This window comes from Colletotrichum tamarilloi, assembly GCF_030869305.1.
Source record: "Colletotrichum tamarilloi strain Tom-12 chromosome Unknown Scaffold_28.1, whole genome shotgun sequence".
Taxonomy (NCBI): domain Eukaryota; kingdom Fungi; phylum Ascomycota; class Sordariomycetes; order Glomerellales; family Glomerellaceae; genus Colletotrichum; species Colletotrichum tamarilloi.
The window spans coordinates 107,140-128,056 of NW_026849411.1; the positions used below are offsets into that span (position 1 = coordinate 107,140).

General features: G+C 53.8%; 7 protein-coding genes across 7 annotated transcripts; 4 read left to right on the plus strand and 3 right to left on the minus strand.

Annotated features, from left to right (window-relative positions):
* Window positions 1-499: 499 nt before the first annotated feature.
* Window positions 500-1,075, minus strand: CTAM01_08193 (ribonuclease H1/H2 small subunit; the record flags this gene model as incomplete). Its single annotated transcript, XM_060524214.1, has 3 exons — window positions 500-541; window positions 594-877; window positions 937-1,075. The coding sequence occupies 3 exons, from the start codon at window positions 1,073-1,075 to the stop codon at window positions 500-502; spliced, it is 465 nt and encodes a 154-aa protein (XP_060381057.1).
* Window positions 1,076-4,262: 3,187 nt separating this feature from the next.
* On the plus strand, window positions 4,263-5,897 carry CTAM01_08194 (cyclopropane-fatty-acyl-phospholipid synthase; the record flags this gene model as incomplete). The annotated part of the gene is made up of 4 exons (XM_060524215.1): window positions 4,263-4,670; window positions 4,747-5,420; window positions 5,474-5,729; window positions 5,787-5,897. The coding sequence occupies 4 exons, from the start codon at window positions 4,263-4,265 to the stop codon at window positions 5,895-5,897; spliced, it is 1,449 nt and encodes a 482-aa protein (XP_060381058.1).
* A 113-nt stretch (window positions 5,898-6,010) lies between these two features.
* On the minus strand, window positions 6,011-7,006 carry CTAM01_08195 (exonuclease; the record flags this gene model as incomplete). The annotated part of the gene is made up of 1 exon (XM_060524216.1): window positions 6,011-7,006. One exon carries the CDS (start codon window positions 7,004-7,006, stop codon window positions 6,011-6,013), a length of 996 nt encoding a protein of 331 aa, XP_060381059.1.
* Window positions 7,007-7,395: 389 nt separating this feature from the next.
* Window positions 7,396-8,985, plus strand: CTAM01_08196 (histone acetyltransferase E; the record flags this gene model as incomplete). The annotated part of the gene is made up of 2 exons (XM_060524217.1): window positions 7,396-7,481; window positions 7,560-8,985. 2 exons carry the CDS (start codon window positions 7,396-7,398, stop codon window positions 8,983-8,985), a joined length of 1,512 nt encoding a protein of 503 aa, XP_060381060.1.
* A 353-nt stretch (window positions 8,986-9,338) lies between these two features.
* On the plus strand, window positions 9,339-11,095 carry CTAM01_08197 (aminotransferase; the record flags this gene model as incomplete). Its single annotated transcript, XM_060524218.1, has 2 exons — window positions 9,339-10,064; window positions 10,205-11,095. The coding sequence occupies 2 exons, from the start codon at window positions 9,339-9,341 to the stop codon at window positions 11,093-11,095; spliced, it is 1,617 nt and encodes a 538-aa protein (XP_060381061.1).
* A 2,761-nt stretch (window positions 11,096-13,856) lies between these two features.
* On the plus strand, window positions 13,857-15,682 carry CTAM01_08198 (CFEM domain-containing protein; the record flags this gene model as incomplete). Its single annotated transcript, XM_060524219.1, has 6 exons — window positions 13,857-13,895; window positions 13,997-14,108; window positions 14,258-14,382; window positions 14,691-15,127; window positions 15,187-15,254; window positions 15,342-15,682. 6 exons carry the CDS (start codon window positions 13,857-13,859, stop codon window positions 15,680-15,682), a joined length of 1,122 nt encoding a protein of 373 aa, XP_060381062.1.
* Window positions 15,683-16,757: 1,075 nt separating this feature from the next.
* Window positions 16,758-20,640, minus strand: CTAM01_08199 (uncharacterized protein; the record flags this gene model as incomplete). The annotated part of the gene is made up of 3 exons (XM_060524220.1): window positions 16,758-19,822; window positions 19,885-20,377; window positions 20,431-20,640. 3 exons carry the CDS (start codon window positions 20,638-20,640, stop codon window positions 16,758-16,760), a joined length of 3,768 nt encoding a protein of 1,255 aa, XP_060381063.1.
* Between the last annotated feature and the right edge of the window lie 277 nt (window positions 20,641-20,917).

Sequence of the window (20,917 nt, forward strand, 5' to 3'; positions counted from 1 at the left end):
GTTTGATAGTGCGCAAGCGGTGGTTGCTAGGCAGAGATGCGGGATGTTGTTTTTTGGTGGAGGTGGGATTTTGGGTGGTGGGATGCGATGGAGCCTTTTTCGCATTGGGGAGGCGGAGACTTGCTCACTCAGGGGTCTTAATTGATTTCGACGCGTGAGGGGCAGCAGTCGCGTCGCATCGCGTTGCTGTCGCGACGGCTTTAATTGACTGCATTTTGCGCTAGTCTCTTTTTGGACGCTAACCATTATGCCGCCAATTCTTTGCAAATGCGATGCCTTTCGCAGCGTCCCGTGAAGGACTTGAAGTGTTGCCATTGATCGTGAAGAGGGCTTACCAATTGGTCAACTGTTGAAAGAATATTGCTTATATGATGTTGCTGTTGTATTGAATTGGTCCGTAACGCCTAAACTATGCCATTGCTTCATTGCTCAGTATTCTTCGGGGAGAATGCTGCTAAGAAAGACTCCAAGCCGTAATGAATGTTCCCTTGTCGGCTATTCACGCACCAGTCTTGGTCTCCTCTGGTGAGTATGAGTGTATCTGTGTCAAATGTCAGTTATGAATGCAAGATGTAGACTGGAGAATTACATACCGACTCAGCCACACCAAGCCATTCTTCTATGCTCCTCACGTACGGATCAGAGGCCGCCTCTGCACTCGCCTCGTGGCCCCAAATTACCATCTCGTCAAACTCTGCCTTGGTTTTCATGGTACCCAGCTCGACCAGGTCGCCCTCAGCCTCTTCGCCCTCTCCTTCGAGCTGCTGTGTCTCGACCTTTGTACTCCTCTCCATCACTACGCCTCGGTATTGTTCTGGCAACTTGACTGTCGTGCCATGGAGCTTTCTGCCGCGGAAGTACGCTACTGTCTTGCCATCTGAGAGTCCAGATGTCAGCTTCAAGGATTGTCGTTCCTGTTGATGGAAAAAAACGTACCTTCTGACTTGGAAGGGTTCCAAAATGTGTTGGAATCGCCGACGGGACCATCGTGATGAATACGACAAGGCAGCAGGTTGACTGTGGCCTTGGTCTTTGTAGAGTCATTTGACTGAATGGACAGAATAGCTTTCGACATGGTGGACTGTAGTGTATGTTGGGAGATCGGGAACCGCTTCTGGTCGTGGAGGGGTCAATGGTCTTCTATTCAGTACCTTCAGGTACTTTAACTTCAGGTACTTCGTACTCGACTTGACCCGACGCGTCCTAAACGCCCAGACGCGAATTTGGATAATCGATAAGATGTTGCGATAAGATGTTGCGATAAACTCGTCTTTATCGATAAGATTAGTTGTCTTGGCTCCCGCCGTGCACGGTCTCCCACCCTTTTCCCCCGACTCCACGAGCCTCTACGTACTGCGTAGTCGTGTCCCTTCAGTCCTTCCTGCTATTTCAACCATCAAGCCATTCATCATCAGGGGTTGCGGCTGATGCGCTGCTCAATTCTCGCTCATCTGATAGAGCTCACTTGGCAATAGGTGGCAGCGAGAGACAGGTGTGAGAAATTGCAGTAGCTCGTACAAACTAACAAGCAAAGCTCGTGCTGGTGAGAGACATGCATTGCAACACTACCCAGCCCTTTTGATGATTCCAAGACAATCGCAAGGAACTCGCCCAATCCTCGTGGACCTCCCAACCCCCCCGTGTGTCCTCACACATGTCCAGTCAGACAGACCGCCGGGATCAGACATGCATCAATGTACTGGTATGCTACGGGACGACCTTGGGGACGACTCTAAGACGGGCGGGTTAGGTGTCCTGCGACAAGTACGTGGCAGCTCTAATACAACCGGACGCCTAAAGTTGAGACACAGTGGGAATCCAGTCCCCCAGCTCCCCCTGTCCCCTTGTCCGATCCCCTCCGGCATCAGGAATTGTCCATCTTTGTCCGTATCTCCTCCGAAAAGTCCGCCCTCCAGATCGTGAACCCGCCCGGGAAAGCCCACGAATATGAATTCTGCGGTTGACGGTTGTCGGCAACCAATTAGCGGCGGTGGGGGGTGGGAAAGTCTTGATGTCATTGATATCAAAACACCCTGGTCGATTTCCTGAGAATTTCCAGTAAAAGCTCCGCAAGAGCTGCAAAGTAACAAAGGGACCCCTGGGCCTTTGCTCAACCGGGGAACGCCCAAATCGGACACCCTGCGCTCTTGATTCGCTTGTACCTACTTTACAGTTGCGCAGGATTCCAATTACACAATGAACTGCGGAAAGCCTTGCTCATCGAAAGTTTCAACGCTGGATCGGATCGGACGTGCCCTAGTGAGAAGTACGGGTAGTTCGAAAGAACCGTAAAAGTCGTTGACGGTTGGATTAGTGTGTGAATTCAAGGCTCGAGATATGTATGGATTAAGAATGCGCATCCGCCTACCCTGACTTGCCTTAGTCACGAGGTGTTCGGAGTCGGTGACTGTCGATCGTGAGAAACAACGTTCTGGCACACCGTACACCAGCCGACACGGGAAATGAAATGGGTGGGAAGGAAATGCTGTCAAGCCTTGCTCCCGGGGAACGCTCCTCTCCCCATCCCACGCAGTAGGATGCAGGGACCTGGCCTGAGTCTACCATTCTACGTCTGACTATACGAATGCTTCCATCTTGGTATCATCCTTCGAGGAACGAGCATCTGTGTACATCATCCTGCACAGAGGTTCTTCCTTTACAAGCAAAAAGGAACTCTCTCATATCCTCACAGGGCCACCGCAATTGGGGATGATTACTCTATACCATCTCGTCCGATGAAGAGCTACCTGAGTCGTTCAACCTCACGCTAAACTGTTTGTTTCGTTCGCCCGGACCTTGCCAGCCGGGACAAATTCCGGACGGCCTTCTCGAAACCTGCAGCTCGTGCTTCTTTTGTTCCCAGTGGTTCCTTTGGTTCCCCCCAGGGCCCAACCCAACTTATCCCAAGCAGCGAGACTAGAACAGTTCGAGGCTGAACGTGGCCGGACGGTCCGGTAGCGCACTGGCCCTTTGAGAGACAAGGTGGTAGGTGGTAATACCTTACAAAGTAGGTAAAGACAAGGTGTTAGTGAGGTAGTTTCTTCAACCATTTTTACAAGCCTGTGTTGACGAATGAGCTTGTCGGGTACACCACTCCGATCATAGTTCGCACGCATTGCCATGCGTTCCCCCAACTTACCATGCGTTCGGCTCGCCGTGCCTCCGTAGGAAGCTGACATCATCCCTTGGTTTACACTAACAGCCCTGGCCCTAAGAAATTTTGTTGGGGAGGAGGAGGAGGAGCTCGTTGTCAGCAGCCAGCCGCTGTCAAGAATTGTCTTGCAGTCAGTTAAATGCACCAATGATTCCAAGAAGTTAGTTTGGCAGAGAGCCATTGTACAATGTCGAGACCAAAGTTGAGCTCAGAACCCAGAGGCTATTCAAGTTCACCCTCCACGGTAGGCAAGGCAACGAACAGGAACCCTAGATGCCGAAGAGATCGTCAACCTCCCCCTCCCCCCTTTGGCGATGTTCGATTTCCTCAATGAAACAAGCGATGGCCAAGGCCTCTGCCCCTCCCGAGTGATTCCCGTCTGAGCTACCCTTGCCGCACCCACTCTTCCCAAGTTCCCACCCATGCTCATCCTGGCAAAGCCTGGGTTGGACCCTCCCATGCGTCCCGATTTTTTGACCCTCGGGCTTGCGACGGTACCGATGGACGAGACAAGAATTGGAAGCATGCGCTCTTCTTCTTCCTCCACCTCCTTCGCTGCATCCATGTGCCGTTGCCGGTTCCCCTTCAAGACAACACACTACCTTACCCACCGGCAAGCTAACTCGCACACACAAGCCTTTAGAAGTTTAGCCTTGCCTTGACATGCTTGAAGTGACATTGGTCTCCTTCGGGGGGGTTGCCTCTTGCAATAAAATAATACCCGTCCCGCCCCCCTTGCTGGAGGTCTCAGATGCGAACATGTCCCTCTCTGCTCGTTTCCTGTTAACTTTGGCATTCCACCCCTCCTCCCATACATCCCATCAAGCTTGCTTGCCCCCCTCCATCTTCTCTCGAGAGTAGTGAGAGAGAGAGAGCTGTATGCAGCATCCCAGTTACCTACCTACCTTGAGAGCTTCGGTTTTAGGTTCCCCGGCGGCTTGCTCGACTCAATTGACCTTTGATTGAATTGCGCCAGTCCAATCCTGTACCTTACATCAAAAGCCATCGGGCTTCTCACGGGGTCTCGTACATAAAAACACCGTAAACAGGACCTCCGCGACTACTACTTTACTGTATCTACGGACCCGTCCCCTCTACGCGCGCAGCCATGCCCAAGCTCCCCTCGCTGGTCCCAGCGGCCCTCGCCAAACCCCTCTACCGCGGCACCGAGCTCGTGAGAGGCGCCGTCGGCAGCCTGACCTGGGGACCGGCCCTATCGGTAGCCAAGCCCGCCATCCTCTCCGTCTTTTCAAAGATTGAGCGCGGCACCCTCCTGCTCGTCGACGAGCCCGCCGAGCTCCGGAGGGTATTCGGCCAGAAGCTGGGCGCAAAGTACAACGAGAACCTCACCAACGGCGACCACGTGCCCCGCCGCGCCGATGCCGTGCCCCGCGTGGAGCTTGTCGTCAAGAGCGATGCGTTCTGGATGCGCCTGTTCTTGTTCGCTGACATGGGGTTCGCCGAGTCGTATATGCTTGGGGAGATTGAGTGCAAGGACTTGACTGCCTTCTTTCAGGTCAGTACACTCGCAAACTGGGGCGGGCCTTATGGTCCTGCAGGGGTAGTGTGGCTAACTTGACACGGCGTCACAGCTCTTCATCGTCAACCGCGAAGAAATGGGTAACGGAACAACCTGGATATCGAGCTTGTCCACCGCCGTCTCGAGCCTGGCGCGAACCACAAACACCCTGTCCAACGCCCTCCTCAACATCTCGGCGCACTATGACATCAGCAACGACATGTTCGCCGCCTTCCTGTCGCCGGACATGACCTACTCGTGCCCCATCTGGAAACCGCAAAGCAGCGCCGACGACCCCAACGAGCCGGAAGAGACGCTGGAGCAGGCGCAAATGACCAAGTTGCACCGCTTCATCGACGGCGCGCGCATCAAGCCGTCGGATCACGTGCTGGAGATTGGCACCGGCTGGGGTTCCTTTGCGATCGAGGCGGTGAAGAAGACGGGCTGCCGCGTGACGAGCTTGACGCTCTCCAAGGAGCAAAAGGCGCTCGCGGAGGAGCGCATCGAGGCCGCGGGGTTCTCTGACCGTATCGACGTCAGGCTTACGGATTACCGAGAGCTAGAGACGCCGGGCAGGCCGTTTGACAAGATTGTGTCCATTGAGATGCTGGAGGCCGTTGGTCAGGAGTTCCTGGCGACGTATTTTGCGCAAATGGACAGGTTGCTGAAGAAGGATGGGGGTATCGCCGTCTTCCAGTGCATTACGATGCCGGAAGGTCGCCATGAGGCGTACTCCAAGGGCGAAGAGTAAGTCGCAAAGCAGAACCCATGAAATAGGGTCGCGTGCTGACAGACTGCAGTTTCATCAACCACTACATCTTCCCGGGAGGTTACCTCCCATCGATCACTCAGCTGTTGAACCACATCAGCAAGGAGTCCAAGGGCACTCTCATTGTCGAAAAGGTGGAGAACATTGGTGGCCACTACTCAAAAACCCTAAGGCTGTGGAAGGAGGAGTTCCTCCGCAACTTTGATTCCAAGATCCGTCCGGCGTTGAAACGTGAGCATGATGACATGACTGAAGAAGAAATAGATGTATTTAGAAGGAAGTGGGAGGTAAGACACGTACCATCATCCCTCTTGTGGTATTTCTAAGCTAATCTGGCCATGCAGTACTACTTCACATACTGCGAAGCCGGGTTCCGAACAAAGACGCTTGGCGACGCGATAATAACCGTTGGGCGCGAGGGTGCTCTGGAGTTGATGGAAGGCATTCCGCTATGAAGAAAGTGGACATAATCGTTGGAGGAGACAAGACCGTGTCATAATTTTGAAGACACGGATGCATGAGGCCCCGGGGCCTTGATCAGATTTAAAGCAGCGTAGAGGATAAAGACTCATTTCTTTTTCTTGGACTTGTTAGACTTTGGCTTCGAACTTATCGAAGCACCTCCAAATCGAGGAAAGCGGTTGGCGTGATCCACGTCGAATGCGGACTTGTGTTTCCTGAACAAGAGCATCGTCACCCGCGCATCTTCGATACTTGAGTGAGCACCGCCTTGGATGGTAACCTTGAGCAACTCCTCTGCAAGTCTTCTAAGCGCTGGCTTACTGCCGTTGCCGTACTGCCGAAACCCAGGGTGCTTGGCCGTATCGCGAATGTCTTTACTCGGATGACTGAGTTTCAGGCAGTCTAGATCGTGCTTGATATCGTGAGCAACCACTATCCTGTCTTTAAGGAGCGCGGCGACCTCCTTCTGGACCTCGTCGAAGTCCCGGGCAAATCTCATGTGCTTAGGGAGGATCCCGCTCACAGCACTTCGCCAGTCCGTCACCCGTTCTTGGGGCTTCACATACGAATCGTATACTTGGCGTCCGTGAAAGTCAACGATGCTCACACGAGCCAAGACGGATTCGTATCCTCCATCTCCAACACCAACCATTTCGCAGTCGATGGCAATGTACTTGCCCACCTCGATTCCTTCTATGAGACCAGAGTTGATCTTATCCTTTTCGGATCCGAGCATGGAATTGTTCTTCAGCCCGAGACCGTAGGCCTCAGCCAGTGCTTCCGAAGAGATGTCATTGTCTTGGGCCCAGAGAGCGAGTGACGGCGACGGGCCGACCTTGGGTTCGACTTCAACCTTTGAACTTTGTGCAACACCCATGCGTCCTTTCTTTGTTTTTACGGCCTTTGGGGTGTGCGTAGCTGGTCCCGACGTTTTGGAAGCAATCTTCTTCTTTTTGGACTGTTGTTGGTCCGAGGTTGAAGATTCTGCTTTTCTCTTGACACCCCCAGACGTCTTGGCTGGTGTAGTTGAGGAAGAAGACGGGCCTGCCGCTTTGAGTTGTGCCTGGAGCTTCTTCCAATTTGATGACAGCTCAGGGGCCATAGTCTCTGCTTCCGAATGAGATATTTTCGGATATGACCGCTCGTGTATCAGCGAGAGGAAACTATGAGGAGTTTTTCGAAATATGAAAAACGGTAAGTGAGAAACTCTTGGATGTAAAGTCAGCGATGAGAGTCGAGCCCAAATGAGAGAAAATGGAAAAATGCACTTATCGAGGGCGGGTGGAGTGGAGTCAGCGCCTGGGCTAGCGCACCTTTCTTGCAAGGGTTCACGGCAATTTCTTCACCGCCTTTGGGCAGTTCGCGCTTTCTGCCACACCACCTTCCTGTTCCTGCAGTAATTCAATCATCTTTTGCGACCGAGAACAGCAAACCGATTGTCGCATTTTACCAACATCCATCAACTATCAACCACCACATCGAGTATTCATCATGGCGGCACACGGCGCCAATGGCGAGGCCTCTGTCGGCTCCAGTGAGCCCCGACAAAAGGGAAAGGCTACCCCGGAAACAATCAGGTTCGTCATCCCAACACCCCACCATCCCACCCGTACGGCCCCCCATGCGATGTTTCTCAACTAACTCATCGGGCGCAGAGCAGGATGCATCGCCATGGTCAAAAAAGAAGGCATCCCACGTCGAGCCGAGATTCTTAGTATCAAAGAAACAAAGAGCGGTCGCCAATTCTACTGCAACTTTGACAATTTCAACAAGCGTCTCGACGAATGGGTGCCGACGATCCGAATCGATTTCGACCAAGATGTCGAGTGGCCATTACCCGACAAGGACAAACCGAAAGATCCTAAGACGAAGAAAGGTGTTGCCACGTCAAAAAATAAGGTCTCAAAGAAATCTCAGAAGCGACCTTCGAAGAGGGAGCAATCTGCGCCTTCAGAGGCCGCGACGCCGCACCCATGGACCGAGTTCGTCGAGTCACAGAGCCGTAAGATGACGCCGACGGCCGAGGAGAGCCAAAGCCAGACCCCGGCCACAGCTACGGGCGATGCAACGGCTACCCCCGCAGCTGGAGGCGATGAAATGGAAATTGACCTGGAGGAGGAGGTCCAGAAGAAAGATTTACTCAGTGGCTTCAGCCGAGAAGACGAGATCGAGAAGTTGAGGACACACGGCTCTATGACGCAGAATCCGGCCGAGATCTCCCGAATTCGAAATATCTCCAAGGTCCAGTTTGGAAAGCACGACTTGTTCCCATGGTACTTTTCCCCATACCCTGAGGTATTCAACCAGGAAGATGTTATTTTCATCTGCGAGTTTTGCCTCGGGTACTATGGCGACGAAAAATCCTTTGTTAGGCACAGGCACAAGTGTACTCTGCAGCACCCTCCTGGAAACGAGATCTACCGCGACGAGTCTGTCTCTTTCTTTGAGATTGACGGCAGACGGCAGCGCACCTACTGCCGTAACCTGTGTCTCTTGTCCAAGATGTTCCTTGACCACAAGACACTATACTACGATGTCGACCCCTTCTTGTTCTACGTCATGACGAGTCGAAGCGACAAGGGCTGCCACATTATCGGTTACTTTTCCAAAGAAAAGGAGAGCGCGGACGGATACAACGTAGCTTGTATTTTGACTCTGCCCCAGTACCAGCGCAAAGGTTATGGTCGATTGCTCATCCAGTTCTCGTACGAGCTATCAAGGATCGAAGGCAAGCTTGGTTCGCCAGAAAAGCCGCTTTCTGATTTGGGTCTGCTGAGTTATCGGCAATACTGGGGTGAGAACATCTTGGATCTCATTGTGGGTTACAATGAGCGCGATGAGAAGACTACGATTGAAGCCATCTCGACGGCTCTTGCCATAATTCCGCAGGACGTGGAGCACACCTTACAGGCGCTTAAGATGCAGGTGTATCATAAGGGAGAGCACAAGATCGTGATTCCCGAGAAGCTGATCCAGCAGAGGGAGAAGCAGAAGGTGAAGCAGAAGCGATTGATTGATCCGAGCAAGATCCAGTGGAAGCCACCAGTATTTACGGCTTCTACGAGAACATGGGGTTGGTAAAAAGGGGGTGTCCCTTAGACTGGTGTCAATGACGAGGCGTTTGAAAAGACATTGATTTTGGAGCATATGATACCCTTACATTTTACCACTACCTAGGAAAGGAATAAGTTTCAGTTAGACCAATGAGTCTTTGAACCAGAACATATTTGTTGAACTTGCCGGTTCCTTGATATGCCGCTATGATTGCGAAATGCTGCGTGGGGCCAGCGCATTTCCTATCTTTGGGGCCTCCGCATTCGGAGGCGACAACCTTGAACTTCACTCTGACATACAACTATAAGTAATCAATACCTTGCAGTCAACCAAGGTCGTCGTTAAATTTCATTAGTGAACCAAAAACTCGAGCGGAGGTGATGAAGCATCGCGTGACAACTGTATCAAAACACTTTGCTCAATTACCTCACCACCGGCGACCCCTCACACACGACACCCGCATCTCCTCAACTTGCGCGACCAGTGTAAACACTCGCAAGCTGTCATTGAGTTTTGATCCACACTCAGCACCTCGACGATCCTTCTTCAACTCGGCAAATTCTCTCTCATCATCAAGCATGAACGCCCCCTTGCACAAGAAGCCAATCAACCTCCTCCGAGGCTGGCCCTCGCCATCCCTCCTCCCAGCCGCAGCCCTCTCCGCCGCGGCCGTAAAGACCCTCGCCGACCCCGCCGCCTACGTCCCGGGGCTCCAGTACGGTCCGGACCCGGGATACCAGCCTCTCCGCGAGTCCATCGCCCGCTGGCTGGCGGCATTTTACCCCGCCGTCGACCCCGCACCTCCGTCTGCCGCGGATGATGCCACCACCACTACTGTCGCCGCCGGCCACCACGCGCCCGATGTCCGGCGCATCTGCGTCACGGGCGGTGCAAGCCAGAATCTGGCTTGTATCCTTCAATCTTTCACTGATCCGCTTTACACGAAGAATGTCTGGATGGTGGCGCCGTGCTACTTTCTCGCCTGCCCCATCTTTGCTGACGCTGGGTTCGACGGACGTCTGAAGGCAGTTCCTGATGATGATGATGGTATTGATATCGAGTACTTGAGAAAGGGGCTCGAGGCCGCAGGAGAAGGCGGCGATGAGGTGAGCCTTTTCTACGATGGGGCTGTTGCTACAAGCAGCGTCTCCCACCTTCACTTCATCTCATCGTGAAGAGCCTCACCTAATGGTATCAACGATGAGAAGAGAAAAGTCAAGGAATACCAGCTAATATCAAGCAACAGCACTTCAAAGAAGCCAAAAAGAGAAAACTCTACCGCCACATAATCTACCTCGTCCCAACCTGCTCCAACCCAACAGGCAAAACAATGTCCCTCCGCCGTCGTCACGAGCTCGTCCTCCTCGCCCGCAAACACGACGCCCTCCTCGTCTCCGACGACGTCTACGACTTCCTCCAATGGCCCCTCTCCACACCTCCTCAGCCAGGCTACACCCCCGAAATGCGCATCCCCCGCCTCGTAGACATCGACCGCAGCCTAGGCGTCCCCGACGCCTCCTTCGGCAACGCAGTCTCCAACGGCTCCTTCAGCAAGATCGTCGCGCCCGGCGTGCGCACGGGGTGGGCGGAGGGCAGTCCCGCGTTCGCATACGGGTTATCACAGACGGGGTCAACGTGTAGCGGTGGCGCGCCGAGCCAATTGGCTGCCATGATGGTCGCGGAGCTGCTTGAGAGCGGTGAGCTGCAGAGGCAGCTTGATCAGGAGACGCGTCCTGCGCTCGCGAGACGACATGGGGCTATGATGCAAGCGATTGCGGAGTACATCCAGAAGCCGCTTGGCGAGGGTGTCGTTGTGCGCGGGTCGGCGTTGAAGGGGGCTGAGGTATTTGGGGGGTACTTTGTGTGGTTTAGTTTGCCTGAGGGCATGTCGAGTCGGGAGGTTGCTGTGAGGGCTAAGGAGACGGAGAATCTTGTGATTGGACATGGTGCGCAGTTTGAGGTGCATGGGGACGAGGATGCGGCGAGATTTGATCGGGAGGTTCGGTTGTGTTTCTCGTGGGAGCCGGAGGAGGATGTTGTGGAGGGTGTTAAGAGGTTGGGAGCGGTGTTGAAGGCTATGAAGGATGGTGTTAAGTGGAAGTCCTCGAGCACGCTGGATGTAGATAACGTCAAATAAAAGGACAAAAAGTCAGTGTTTTATCCCTTACGACTAAGATTCACGTTGCAAGCCTGACCGATACTGCCTTGATGTGAGGTGCTCGTTCTGTGATTACCGTGTCACATGGGCATAACTGGTAACACTTGATCTTTTTATCCTCTGAGAGTCTACCTAGACGGCCCTGCGTGTGATAAGTAGGCACTCTACATAATTGGAAAAAAAACGTGCGGGGGGGGGGGGGGGCTCTGAAAAAAAACAACATTCACCTCACTTGATGAGAAGGACTAAAAGTGGCTGTGTGGAAAGTTGTCGTAAGCAAACATGTTTTGAATCTCATATCTCCTTTCCTGTGGCAACCGCTCTCATCGCGTAGAGTTTCTTCTACGATATAGGTCCAATGCTATCATTTCGTATCAATGCCTGGTGGGATATATCTCGGACCTCCGGGTTGTAACTTCTCATCCTTAGCTCTAGCCGTTATTAGCATATTCAGGTGTATTTCAGGGTGCTGGCAAAGGGCGGGGGACGAGAGATAGTGGTGAGGGCGTTTTCTAGATAGCTTCACTGAGAGTTAGATCAGCCACTACTTACCTTGCGATAAGTCAAACGAGAAACAACTTTCAGGTCCCTTCAGCAGATTTCGCAATTACCAGACCTCAGACGTAGGGTTGCTGCAGATTGGCGGCTCGGGTGTATGATCTTGACTTTACATAGAGGATTAAGGTGGTTGCCAAGTGAAAAACAATACGATGAAAGCCTTGAGATGAAAGGACCTGCGTTGGGAGAAGTCTCATCAAACAGCGGTGTTTTTTGCAAAGTATGCGATCAGCAATTGCTTCATCTGCGATGTGGAAAGTTTGTCTACTAAGCAGAGAGTAAATTCCACGGCTAGGCATAGAAGATCCTTTGAGATGAACGTTGTTCGCTGATTTGTTCCTGTTAAATCTATCTAAGGATCACTTCTACAACGCGCCTAAGTGAGGACAGGCAGGTACAGACAGATAAAGGCGCAATTCAAAACGTCTCATACCGGTAGCAAATCAAGCCAGATAAAATGAGAATGAGCAGGCTCTCATAGCAAAAAAGGTCAGACCCAGGGGCGGTATACTCATAAGCTCATCTTCAAGGACCTACATCTAGAGCTGGGGATAATCCCGTGGGCAGACTTTCCGCCTCCGCCTCGGCTGTTGTGACTGCGTTCGATATATTGGCAAGGCACATAGTAATCTCACATCTGTAACAATATTGAGCAGCGTTGCGGCTTCGGCATTGTGGCTTCGGTTTGCGATAAGACTGAGTGAATGACATCGAGAGCGCCTTTCCCGCTTCGCTAAGTCTTTTCACCAGCCACAAAACAATTATGAACAAGGTTTTCGGAGAACACGATTCTAGGCTCGTCCCTAGGTAAAAGAGGGCGCAGCGAGATGGGGGGCAATCAAGCACTAGAAAGATCTCGTGGAGGCTGGGATTTGAAGGCTTGAAGCACGGAGAACTGGAGACCATCGAAGTGCGGGATATCGTCATCGCGAATGGGGGGTTCCCAAGTCTAGCCTTTGATGTCGGCAGTCTCTCCCTCGATGGGAAGTGGTCGGAAGAGGCGTGTGGCTTGAGACGGGGTCTCATCATTTATGAGGCATTGTGGTAATCTGTGGCGGCGGCGGTGGCCCGGGGTTAAACTCGTTGCGGTATGTCTCTAATGGGTGCATTGAGTCTTGGTCGGTTTGCGGGTTTGCCTCGTTTCTGGAGTTCGGCAGATGCGTCTACAATGGAGACTTGATGGTCAAGCTATGGGTCGCGAAGAATTTGTCGGCCACATCATCCCTCTCCGGGGTAGATAATGGTGTTTTTGGAATTATTGATGGAGGAGAAACGAATTACTCCAGCAATACGTGATTATACATCGCTTTCGCATTACAAGAACACAAGCATTGGAGTCATTCTTGCAACAAGACATTCACCATATCTCTCAAAACAACCTAGGTTATATGATCTATCTATAAGTAATCACAAAATACTAGAGTTACCATAATCACGAAGAGAAACAGATGCCAAGACTCCGGGACGGTGGAGGAGGGGGCCGCATGTACGACGGACGAACCCGACACCTCGGGTCCCCCAATCCGCGTCCTCCCCTGCAGGTTTGCAACCTCCAACGGGGAAGACGGGTGGTGATGGATGCATGCACAGCAGCTTTCGCCGCAACAGCTGTTACCAAACCACCGGGATCCCAGTAACGTCACTGCTTCATTTTCATCCTCTAACCCAGATATCATCAAGCTTGCGGGCTTGAGGCTCCAGTAGCTACTTTCCTCTTATTTAGGTCGAAAAGCATAATTTCGCAATCGCTTGTTTCTCTAGTTTCTCTTCCTCGATGTCCGCAAACGGAAATAAAAGCCACCGTACCTGGGAAAGGCTAGACCCGGGCCCCCGATCACCACGTTAGTAGCAGAATAGTATTTCTTTGATCTTACCATTTTTGCAAACAAGGGAACGATTCACTTCAACCATGAGACATAAACTCAGTTTGATTCCCCGGGGCGGTCGACCCCAGACGGGTCCCCGAGTCCCCTTCTTCCTCCTTTCCCCCTTTCCACATGGGCCGCGAGGATCGAATAAAAAGTGAGCCAAGAGGTGAAGAATCAGAACACTAGACGCGGAAAACATGTCGTAATGCCTCCTTGAATCGACGACTCCTCTCCTCCGCCTGCAAAGACTGCTCATGGACAACGAGTCCTCCGCATCCATACTGTAGTCGAAATCTACTTGAGCTGTTCTATCGATGGCGCTTCAATTGGCGGATGGCCTGCCGGACTGTGCCGTGAGCTTGCCTCCCTTCTCTGATACTGGCCTTTGAGGTTCGGGTATGGGGAATACTTCGACGTCATAGGGAGCTGACGATATCCTCTTTGATGCTTCTAGATACCGTGTCTGTCGCAGGCCGTCAACATCACAACATGTGCCGTCACCAATTTGACGACAACATGTCTATGTCAGGATAAGCCCGCCGTCGAGGCCTTTCGCGTCTGTATACGTGCGGTGTGTGACTTGGAGCAGTCTTTACGTGAGATGCCCCCCTCCCCCTCTTACAAGCCATGATGCACCTCAGCTAACAGTGATGCCATCCAGTCGCCAAGAATATCACATGGACAAAGTGCGGGTATCCCTATCACCATCAAATAGGTTCGATAGCCGGCAAAGTATCGCTCGTGATCATCACCGCCGTCTTCGTGCTAGCGAGGATGCTCTCCAAGTTTCTGAGGCTGTCGACGTGGGGGCCGGACGACTTCACGTTGATATTAGGATACGTAAGGGCCCAGCATTCCCTCGGGCAAAGAAGTTTGCCGAACTGCTTTTTACTTGAAGACGAAACGACTAATGTCTTTTGTCGTAGTTGTTCTCTATTTCTTTTGCCATTTCCAAGTTTCGAGGTAGGCCTCCCCCTTTCGACACTCGCGATGCGTCGAGGCATTCCAATGAAGGATTTCATTTAACAGAATATTAGGGTATCAATTAGGCATCGGTCGAGATATATGGACTCTCTCCTACGACGAGATAACTCGCTTCATGCAAGTAAGACACTTCCCATCACCACCACGCCCCGAATATTCTACAGCAAACAAACATGCCGCAGAAGCTCACAAACCAACTCGGAAACCGGCAGGTCTTCTTCGCCTTCGAAGTAATCTACACCCTCTCCATCTCCGCCCTCAAAGCCTCCATCCTCTTCTTCTACATCCGCGTCTTCAGCATGGTCAGCCGCACCTTCAGCCTCGTCCTCTGGCTCACCCAGACCTTCAACTTCTTGTTCTGCCTCGCCTTCACCGTCGCGAACCTGAACCAGTGCCGCCCCTTCAGCAACGCCTGGGAGGGCTGGGACGGCCGCCACCCGGGGTACTGTATTAATGTCTACGCCATGTTCATCGCGCACGCGGCGATCAATATCGCACTCGATGTGTGGATGTTGGGGTTGCCCGTCACGCAGGTGCTGTGGTTGAATTTGAGAAAGAGGCAAAAGGTGGAGATTGTCGTCATGTTTTCGTTGGGTGTTGTGTGAGTTTGACCCCTTTGGTTGATACCTATATTGTCGCTAACGCCTCATCTTGCAACAGCATCACAATCGTCAGCGCAGTCCGTCTAAAAGTCCTCCTAAGCCTCGAAGGCTTCCAAGACCCAACCTGTAAGCCCTCCCTCCCCCAACGCTGCGCCAACTCCTACCTACCTCATCCAACCCCCGCGATGCTAACCCCCTTCTTCCTCGCTACAGACGACGCATTCTACCTCCACATGTGGTCCTACATTGAACTCTCCGTCGGCATCATCGTCGCTTGCCTCCCCTCAACCCGCCAAGTCTGGCGCCATCTCGTCCCCAAACTCCTCCGTCTCGTCGGGCTGGGAAGCCCCAAACACCACCACAACCACCACCACGGCCATGAAAGGCCGGGTGACTCAGCAAAGAAGCTTCGCGACATTTTGTTTATGAGTACGAACACAGGAGGTTGTGGAGGAGAAGAGGGAGGTGAGGAGGAGCATTCGTCGTCGTCGGCGGGACCTTCAAGTCCGAGTGGATCATCGACTCGTCGTCAGGAGGTACACTGTAATTTGTAATTTATACCCCCCCTTTGTATAGTGACTCGTTGTTTGTTTCTACAGTAGAGTAGAGTTTGGACATCGGCCCCATATTTGGATTATTGGCCTCATTAGGCAATGTTTGGACGTTGAATGTTCTCACCTGGTAATTTTCATCAACCGACAGCGAGGTGATACATGGCCTTGGCAACATTTAGAGCATCCCAAGCAGCTTCGTAAATTCCGTCAGCCCAGGGGGGCTTAGTAATTACTCATCACAACTTCACAATCAGGACGACATGAATAGAGGCACAAGTGAAAAGCGAGTTTTCATCATTTGTTTGTGTATTTTCTGAACTGCAATTACCCTGGACGTCAACTGCCCTCAAGCAGCTACTGTCTGTCCTTCCGCTGGCAGTGACCGAGTAAACGCTTGTGTAAGAAAAAGACACTCATCCATTTCCGAGTCCTGTAATCTCACCTCCTTTGCACATCAGGTGTTTGTAAAAGACCGCGTTGCCCCCTCCGATACTCCCAGGACACCCGCCAGCCAACCTTCCTTTGACCTCCCGGCCGTTCGTTATGCGTGTCATGGTTATGAATCGTACGAAGAAACACCGGACCTTGGTCAACATGACCAGCGTTCCTCCCCTCTGACTTATGTAGCCGAGCAAAGGGGGTTCTCGTATTGGGTTGGAAGTGTTGTTCAATGGTGGGAAGATGGAGCTCGCGTGTCGTGAGAGTGGAAGAGAAGAAAATTCACCAAAAGACTTCGCTGTCGCTTCCATCCGCCCCATTTGTCCGCGTCTGGGCCAAATTTCCCGGCCGGTCAAGCTCATATACCGACCGACCAAAGCGATTCGATCAAGTCAGGGTCCGTAAAAGTCTGAAAACGCAAAGCGCTCTCTGCGAAGATAATCGATTTTTCGAGATGGTACACACTGCCTACCGCTCGTGGCGGAGCAGTTCGGGCATGCCACAGTAGCAGCATGCGGAACAATATTTGTGCGGTGTTCGTCGGCCGTTGATACTGCCGGCTGCGATTGGTAGTGTATGTTAACCTCAACAAGTCAACAAAGTTTTGTAGGGTTTGAAGTTGTAATGTGGACAGCTCTTAGGCTGCCTGCGTGGGCGTAGTCCTGCGGGACCAGTTCTCGGACCCGCGTCCGCGGTAGCCACCGCGGCCTCCTCGGCTGGGGGGAGGTGTCGAACTGCTTCCTTCACCAGAATACGAAGGCTCCCGTCCCTTGCCGCCACGATGATTCGGGCCCGATCCTCGCTGCCCACCACCACGCCCACTGGATCGTCGTGGATTGCTTCCCGATCGAGAGAAAGGAAGTGGGACAGTCCTGGCATCACCCATACCGGGAAGAAGAATGCGATAAACGCTGCCGCTAGTAGACATCTCATGGGGGAACCACAGTGAACGAACAGTCTCGACATCGGAAACCCAGAAACGCCTCGGCAGAGGCTTGATCGGGGCGGCAGCAGGTTGCCAAGCAGCCTCCGGAGTCTTATGGGGTAAATGAATGCGTGGAAGCGACCCCATTTCCTGCTCCTCGAAGCATTCCTCTGCCGGCGGCTTTGTAGTGAAAGACTTCACATCGTCTGATACGTTCTGGGTGGCTGAGCGAGGTAGAGAGACGGTAGCCGGATTGTAGTGACCAGAGTAGTCGAGAGCACTTTTAGTGACAGGCTCGACACCAGGTGCCTTTGGCGGAGAGTTTGGCTTTCGACCCGTGAGCAGGTTGTTGATCCTATCTTGCCAATTCTCGTTTCCTGCTGAATCTTGCGACCGCTGGGACACGTGGTTCTGCTGGTGAGGTCCGCGCCCATGAGTTCCTGGACCATCTTTGTAACCGGCTGGGGTTGCCCAAGCAAACGGCCCAGTAGATCTGGGTGCCGCTGACTGCGCCGCCGCAGCTGAAGGTGGTAACTTGACAACGGGATGCGGTCGGGGGAGAGATACGTGAGGGTGCATGGCGTCTCCATCGAAGGCCGGGTGGCCAAGCATATCCGGGGGCGGCGGGGAAGGCGAGTTAGGCCTCGATGGTTCCGCATGAGAAGCTGTGGAATCATGTCTGTTGTCCCTGGGAGGGAAGAATCTAGAGGAGCTTCGAGATTGAGTGGCGGCCGATGGTCCTGTGGGAGGTAGCACAGATGAGTGGTCGACAGACCCAGCAGCGCGAACATCGTGGTGAATAACGTGTGCAGGATCGCGTCTTCCATCTCCAGATGGGCGCCAAGTGTCTTTGATCGTGGCTTGAGCTTGTTCAATAGTGAGCCCGCGCTCCACCAGGCTCCGATCACGCTCGAGGCGCTGCGATCTCTTCTCGTCGAGTACTATCTTGTCGCCTTCCAGAACCGAGTGAGCCCATCTATTTCTCATCTCGTTCACTTCGCGAGCATTACCCGTAGTAGGACGAGCCTGGGTGACCGGTGGAATCTGAACCTGCGCTCGCTGCGCGCTGGGTGGTGCGATGGGTGCTGGGCCCTTTCCTGCTGCTTGAGGCTCTGGCAAACGGCCCAAGTCAGTATTGAAGGTGCCGTTGCCCAGTCCGCGATCATTGTTAGGCGATCCCCAGACGTTACGAGGAGCCTGAGGGCCAGCCGCAGCCGCGCCCCAAGTCGGAAGCCGCTCTTGTTGAGGCGTAGGTGCAACCCATGAGTTGGGCTGCCTTGCCTCCGAGCCACTTGGTCGTCTCGCATGCTCTCCGCCTGCGGTGACGGGTCTTTCGCCGTAAGGCTTGTCCTTGGCGTTGGCGGGAGTTGAAGGGACAGCCGATGTATCGGGACCCGCGGCAGGCGGCTGTGAACCGGCTTCCTGGCAAGTGGAACCGTCTTGTCGAGATTGCGCCTGTGCTGGGGCCGCGTTGGAACTCTCTGGTGAAGCCTCCTTCTTGTCACTTTTGCGTTCTGGGGCTGGCCCCATGGCTTCCAACTTCGCCGCAATGCGCGCTTTCCTCGCAGCTTCCTCACGAGCCTCCTCTTCGCGTCGCCTCTGCATTGCCAATTCGCGTTTCTCACGCATGACCTTCTTCTGCATCTCGAGATCCTCCTCCAATCGCGCCATCGGTGGCGGTGGAGCTGGTCTTCCGTCTGTCTGAGGGCCAGCTGAGTGTAGAGTGGCATGGTTGGTTCCGGGGGATGGTCGAGGTTGCCACTGCTGGTTGCCGTGCATCCGAGGACCATGTTGTAAGCCCGAAGGCGAAAAGTTCCGCGGGGACATGGGACTTTCAACCGAGCCAGCCATAGAGCCCCTACGAGCACTCAGCAGGTCCTGGGGAGGACCCGGAAGCTCATGTCCCTTGCCTGGCCGTTGCAAGTAAGATCCGCTACCACCGCTAGCAACAGAAGATCCACGGCGCCTACCCATGGGACCGTCGGGCACAGAGTTCCTGCTCGTTTGGAAAGCGGCAGAGGGCTCCGGATGATCGGATTGGGACGGGCGTTGTAACACTGCCGGCTGCCTAGGATGGACGTCAGATCGGAAGGAGCCTCTTCGATCGGCCGGGACCGGCTCATATCGCCCAGATTGCGAGTTAAACAGTTCTCGGTTTCCGCCCGGAGGACCACCTTCTCTCCAAGCTGATCGGTTGAAGTCATCAGCAGCAATCTCCTTGGCATGGTAGGGCGGAACGTTATTATTAGTCGCGTGGTCTCTCGGGGGGTATCTCGCGCCTTGCTGAGGAGCAGGCGGCCCGGCGATGACTGGCGGAGGAGCCTTCTCGACGGGGGGCAGAGGTGCCCAGGGCGATTTCACTGGCGTCGGAGGTGCAGGTGGTTTGGCGACGAGCGTGGGCTTTTCGGCAGACCCAGCCTTGAGGATGAGCCCTTTGCCAGATGCAAGCCCGCCAGTCTTAATCGAGGGCGAAGCGGTGGTTCGAGGCGGTGGTACAGGAGATTTCGGTTTCTCCAAGACCTTCTCTTTCGGTGGCGCAGGAGTCGGCTCGGGCGGCGGCGGCGGCGCAGGTACTTCGTCGGGATGCGGGAGGGTGGTCTTGGTACCATCGGTCCAGGTGATGGTCTCGGGCGCCCAGTCGTCGTCGTCGTCTTCTATATCTGCCCAATTTCCCTGTGCCGACTGTCCGCTTTCGGGGGCAAGACGGCTTGCCATATGGATACCATACTTCTTAAGTTCTTCATCCGTAAGCTTTTTGGGTTCCGGGGTAGGGACAGCTGAGGTTCGTTATATTAGCACATGACCGCAACCACCCTCAAAGACCTAGTAGTCGCCTTACGTCGATTCTTGTTCCATACTGCGCTGGGGTCAGGGCCGGCGGCAGGCTTGGCGCCGTTGGCAGCCGCTTTGAGTCCCGGTGAAGAACCTGTGCCAGTGCCCGACTTCGCGACTAGCCTCGGCCGTGAAGACAGAGTCGAGGTTCCTGATGGCGAGGAGCTCAGGATCGAGGTCGAATTCGTCTTTTCGCCGGGTTTGGTCGCCGAGGAAATGGTAGGGCCCTTTGATGCTAGGAAGGTCTTGTTGACCGAGACAGCCTTGAAGGTTGCGGGCTTCTTGACGGCCGATGACGTCCTGCCGTGTCCCTTTTCTCCATCTCGAGCCGCCCGTGATGCCTCCGTATCCGACCCTCCACTAACACTAACATCTGCTGAATTGAGTTGATCTTCGACACCGGTGATGTGCTTATTCTCTAAGTCATCGACGGCGGGACTACCGTTCAGTTTCGCGCGATTTGGACCGACATTTTGGGAGTCGATGTCAGCGTCGTTAGTCTGTTCGGCGGAGGGTTCCGAAAGGATCCTAGGTTAGCCAAAGGGCAAGCGACAGAGTGAAGGGTGAGGTTCGCATGGGGTGGAATGACGAATGAAGACGAGTGAAGAGGGGACGCGGGGATCATCCGGCGATGGGGCAGGGCGCCAGCGGCGTGAGGCTGGGGCTGCTGGGGAGGAGGGGAAAAGAGGGAACTCACGAGCTTGGGGTCAGAATGGACAGAAGCATCAACGGGGGCGGCGAGGGTGGCTTCAGTTGCCATCATACGTCGTCGGATGTTCTGCGCTGGAAGAGCGAGGTTTGGCTTTTCCGAGCTCGAGTCACTAGAAGGACTTGTTCTGGATGTGTGGGTGTGTAAGATCGTTGAAGGCCGAGATGGTGGTGGTTGGTGGTTGGTCGGATTTGGTGATGGAGTACTGGGTATGTATGGGCCGGGGGGAGCGACGAGTCGCAGAAATCGAGCGGTTTCGTGTATTCGAATCGCGGGGCGAATGCGATCGTGGGAGTCGCGGATTCGGATAGTTCCCCTACCAGCAAGACGT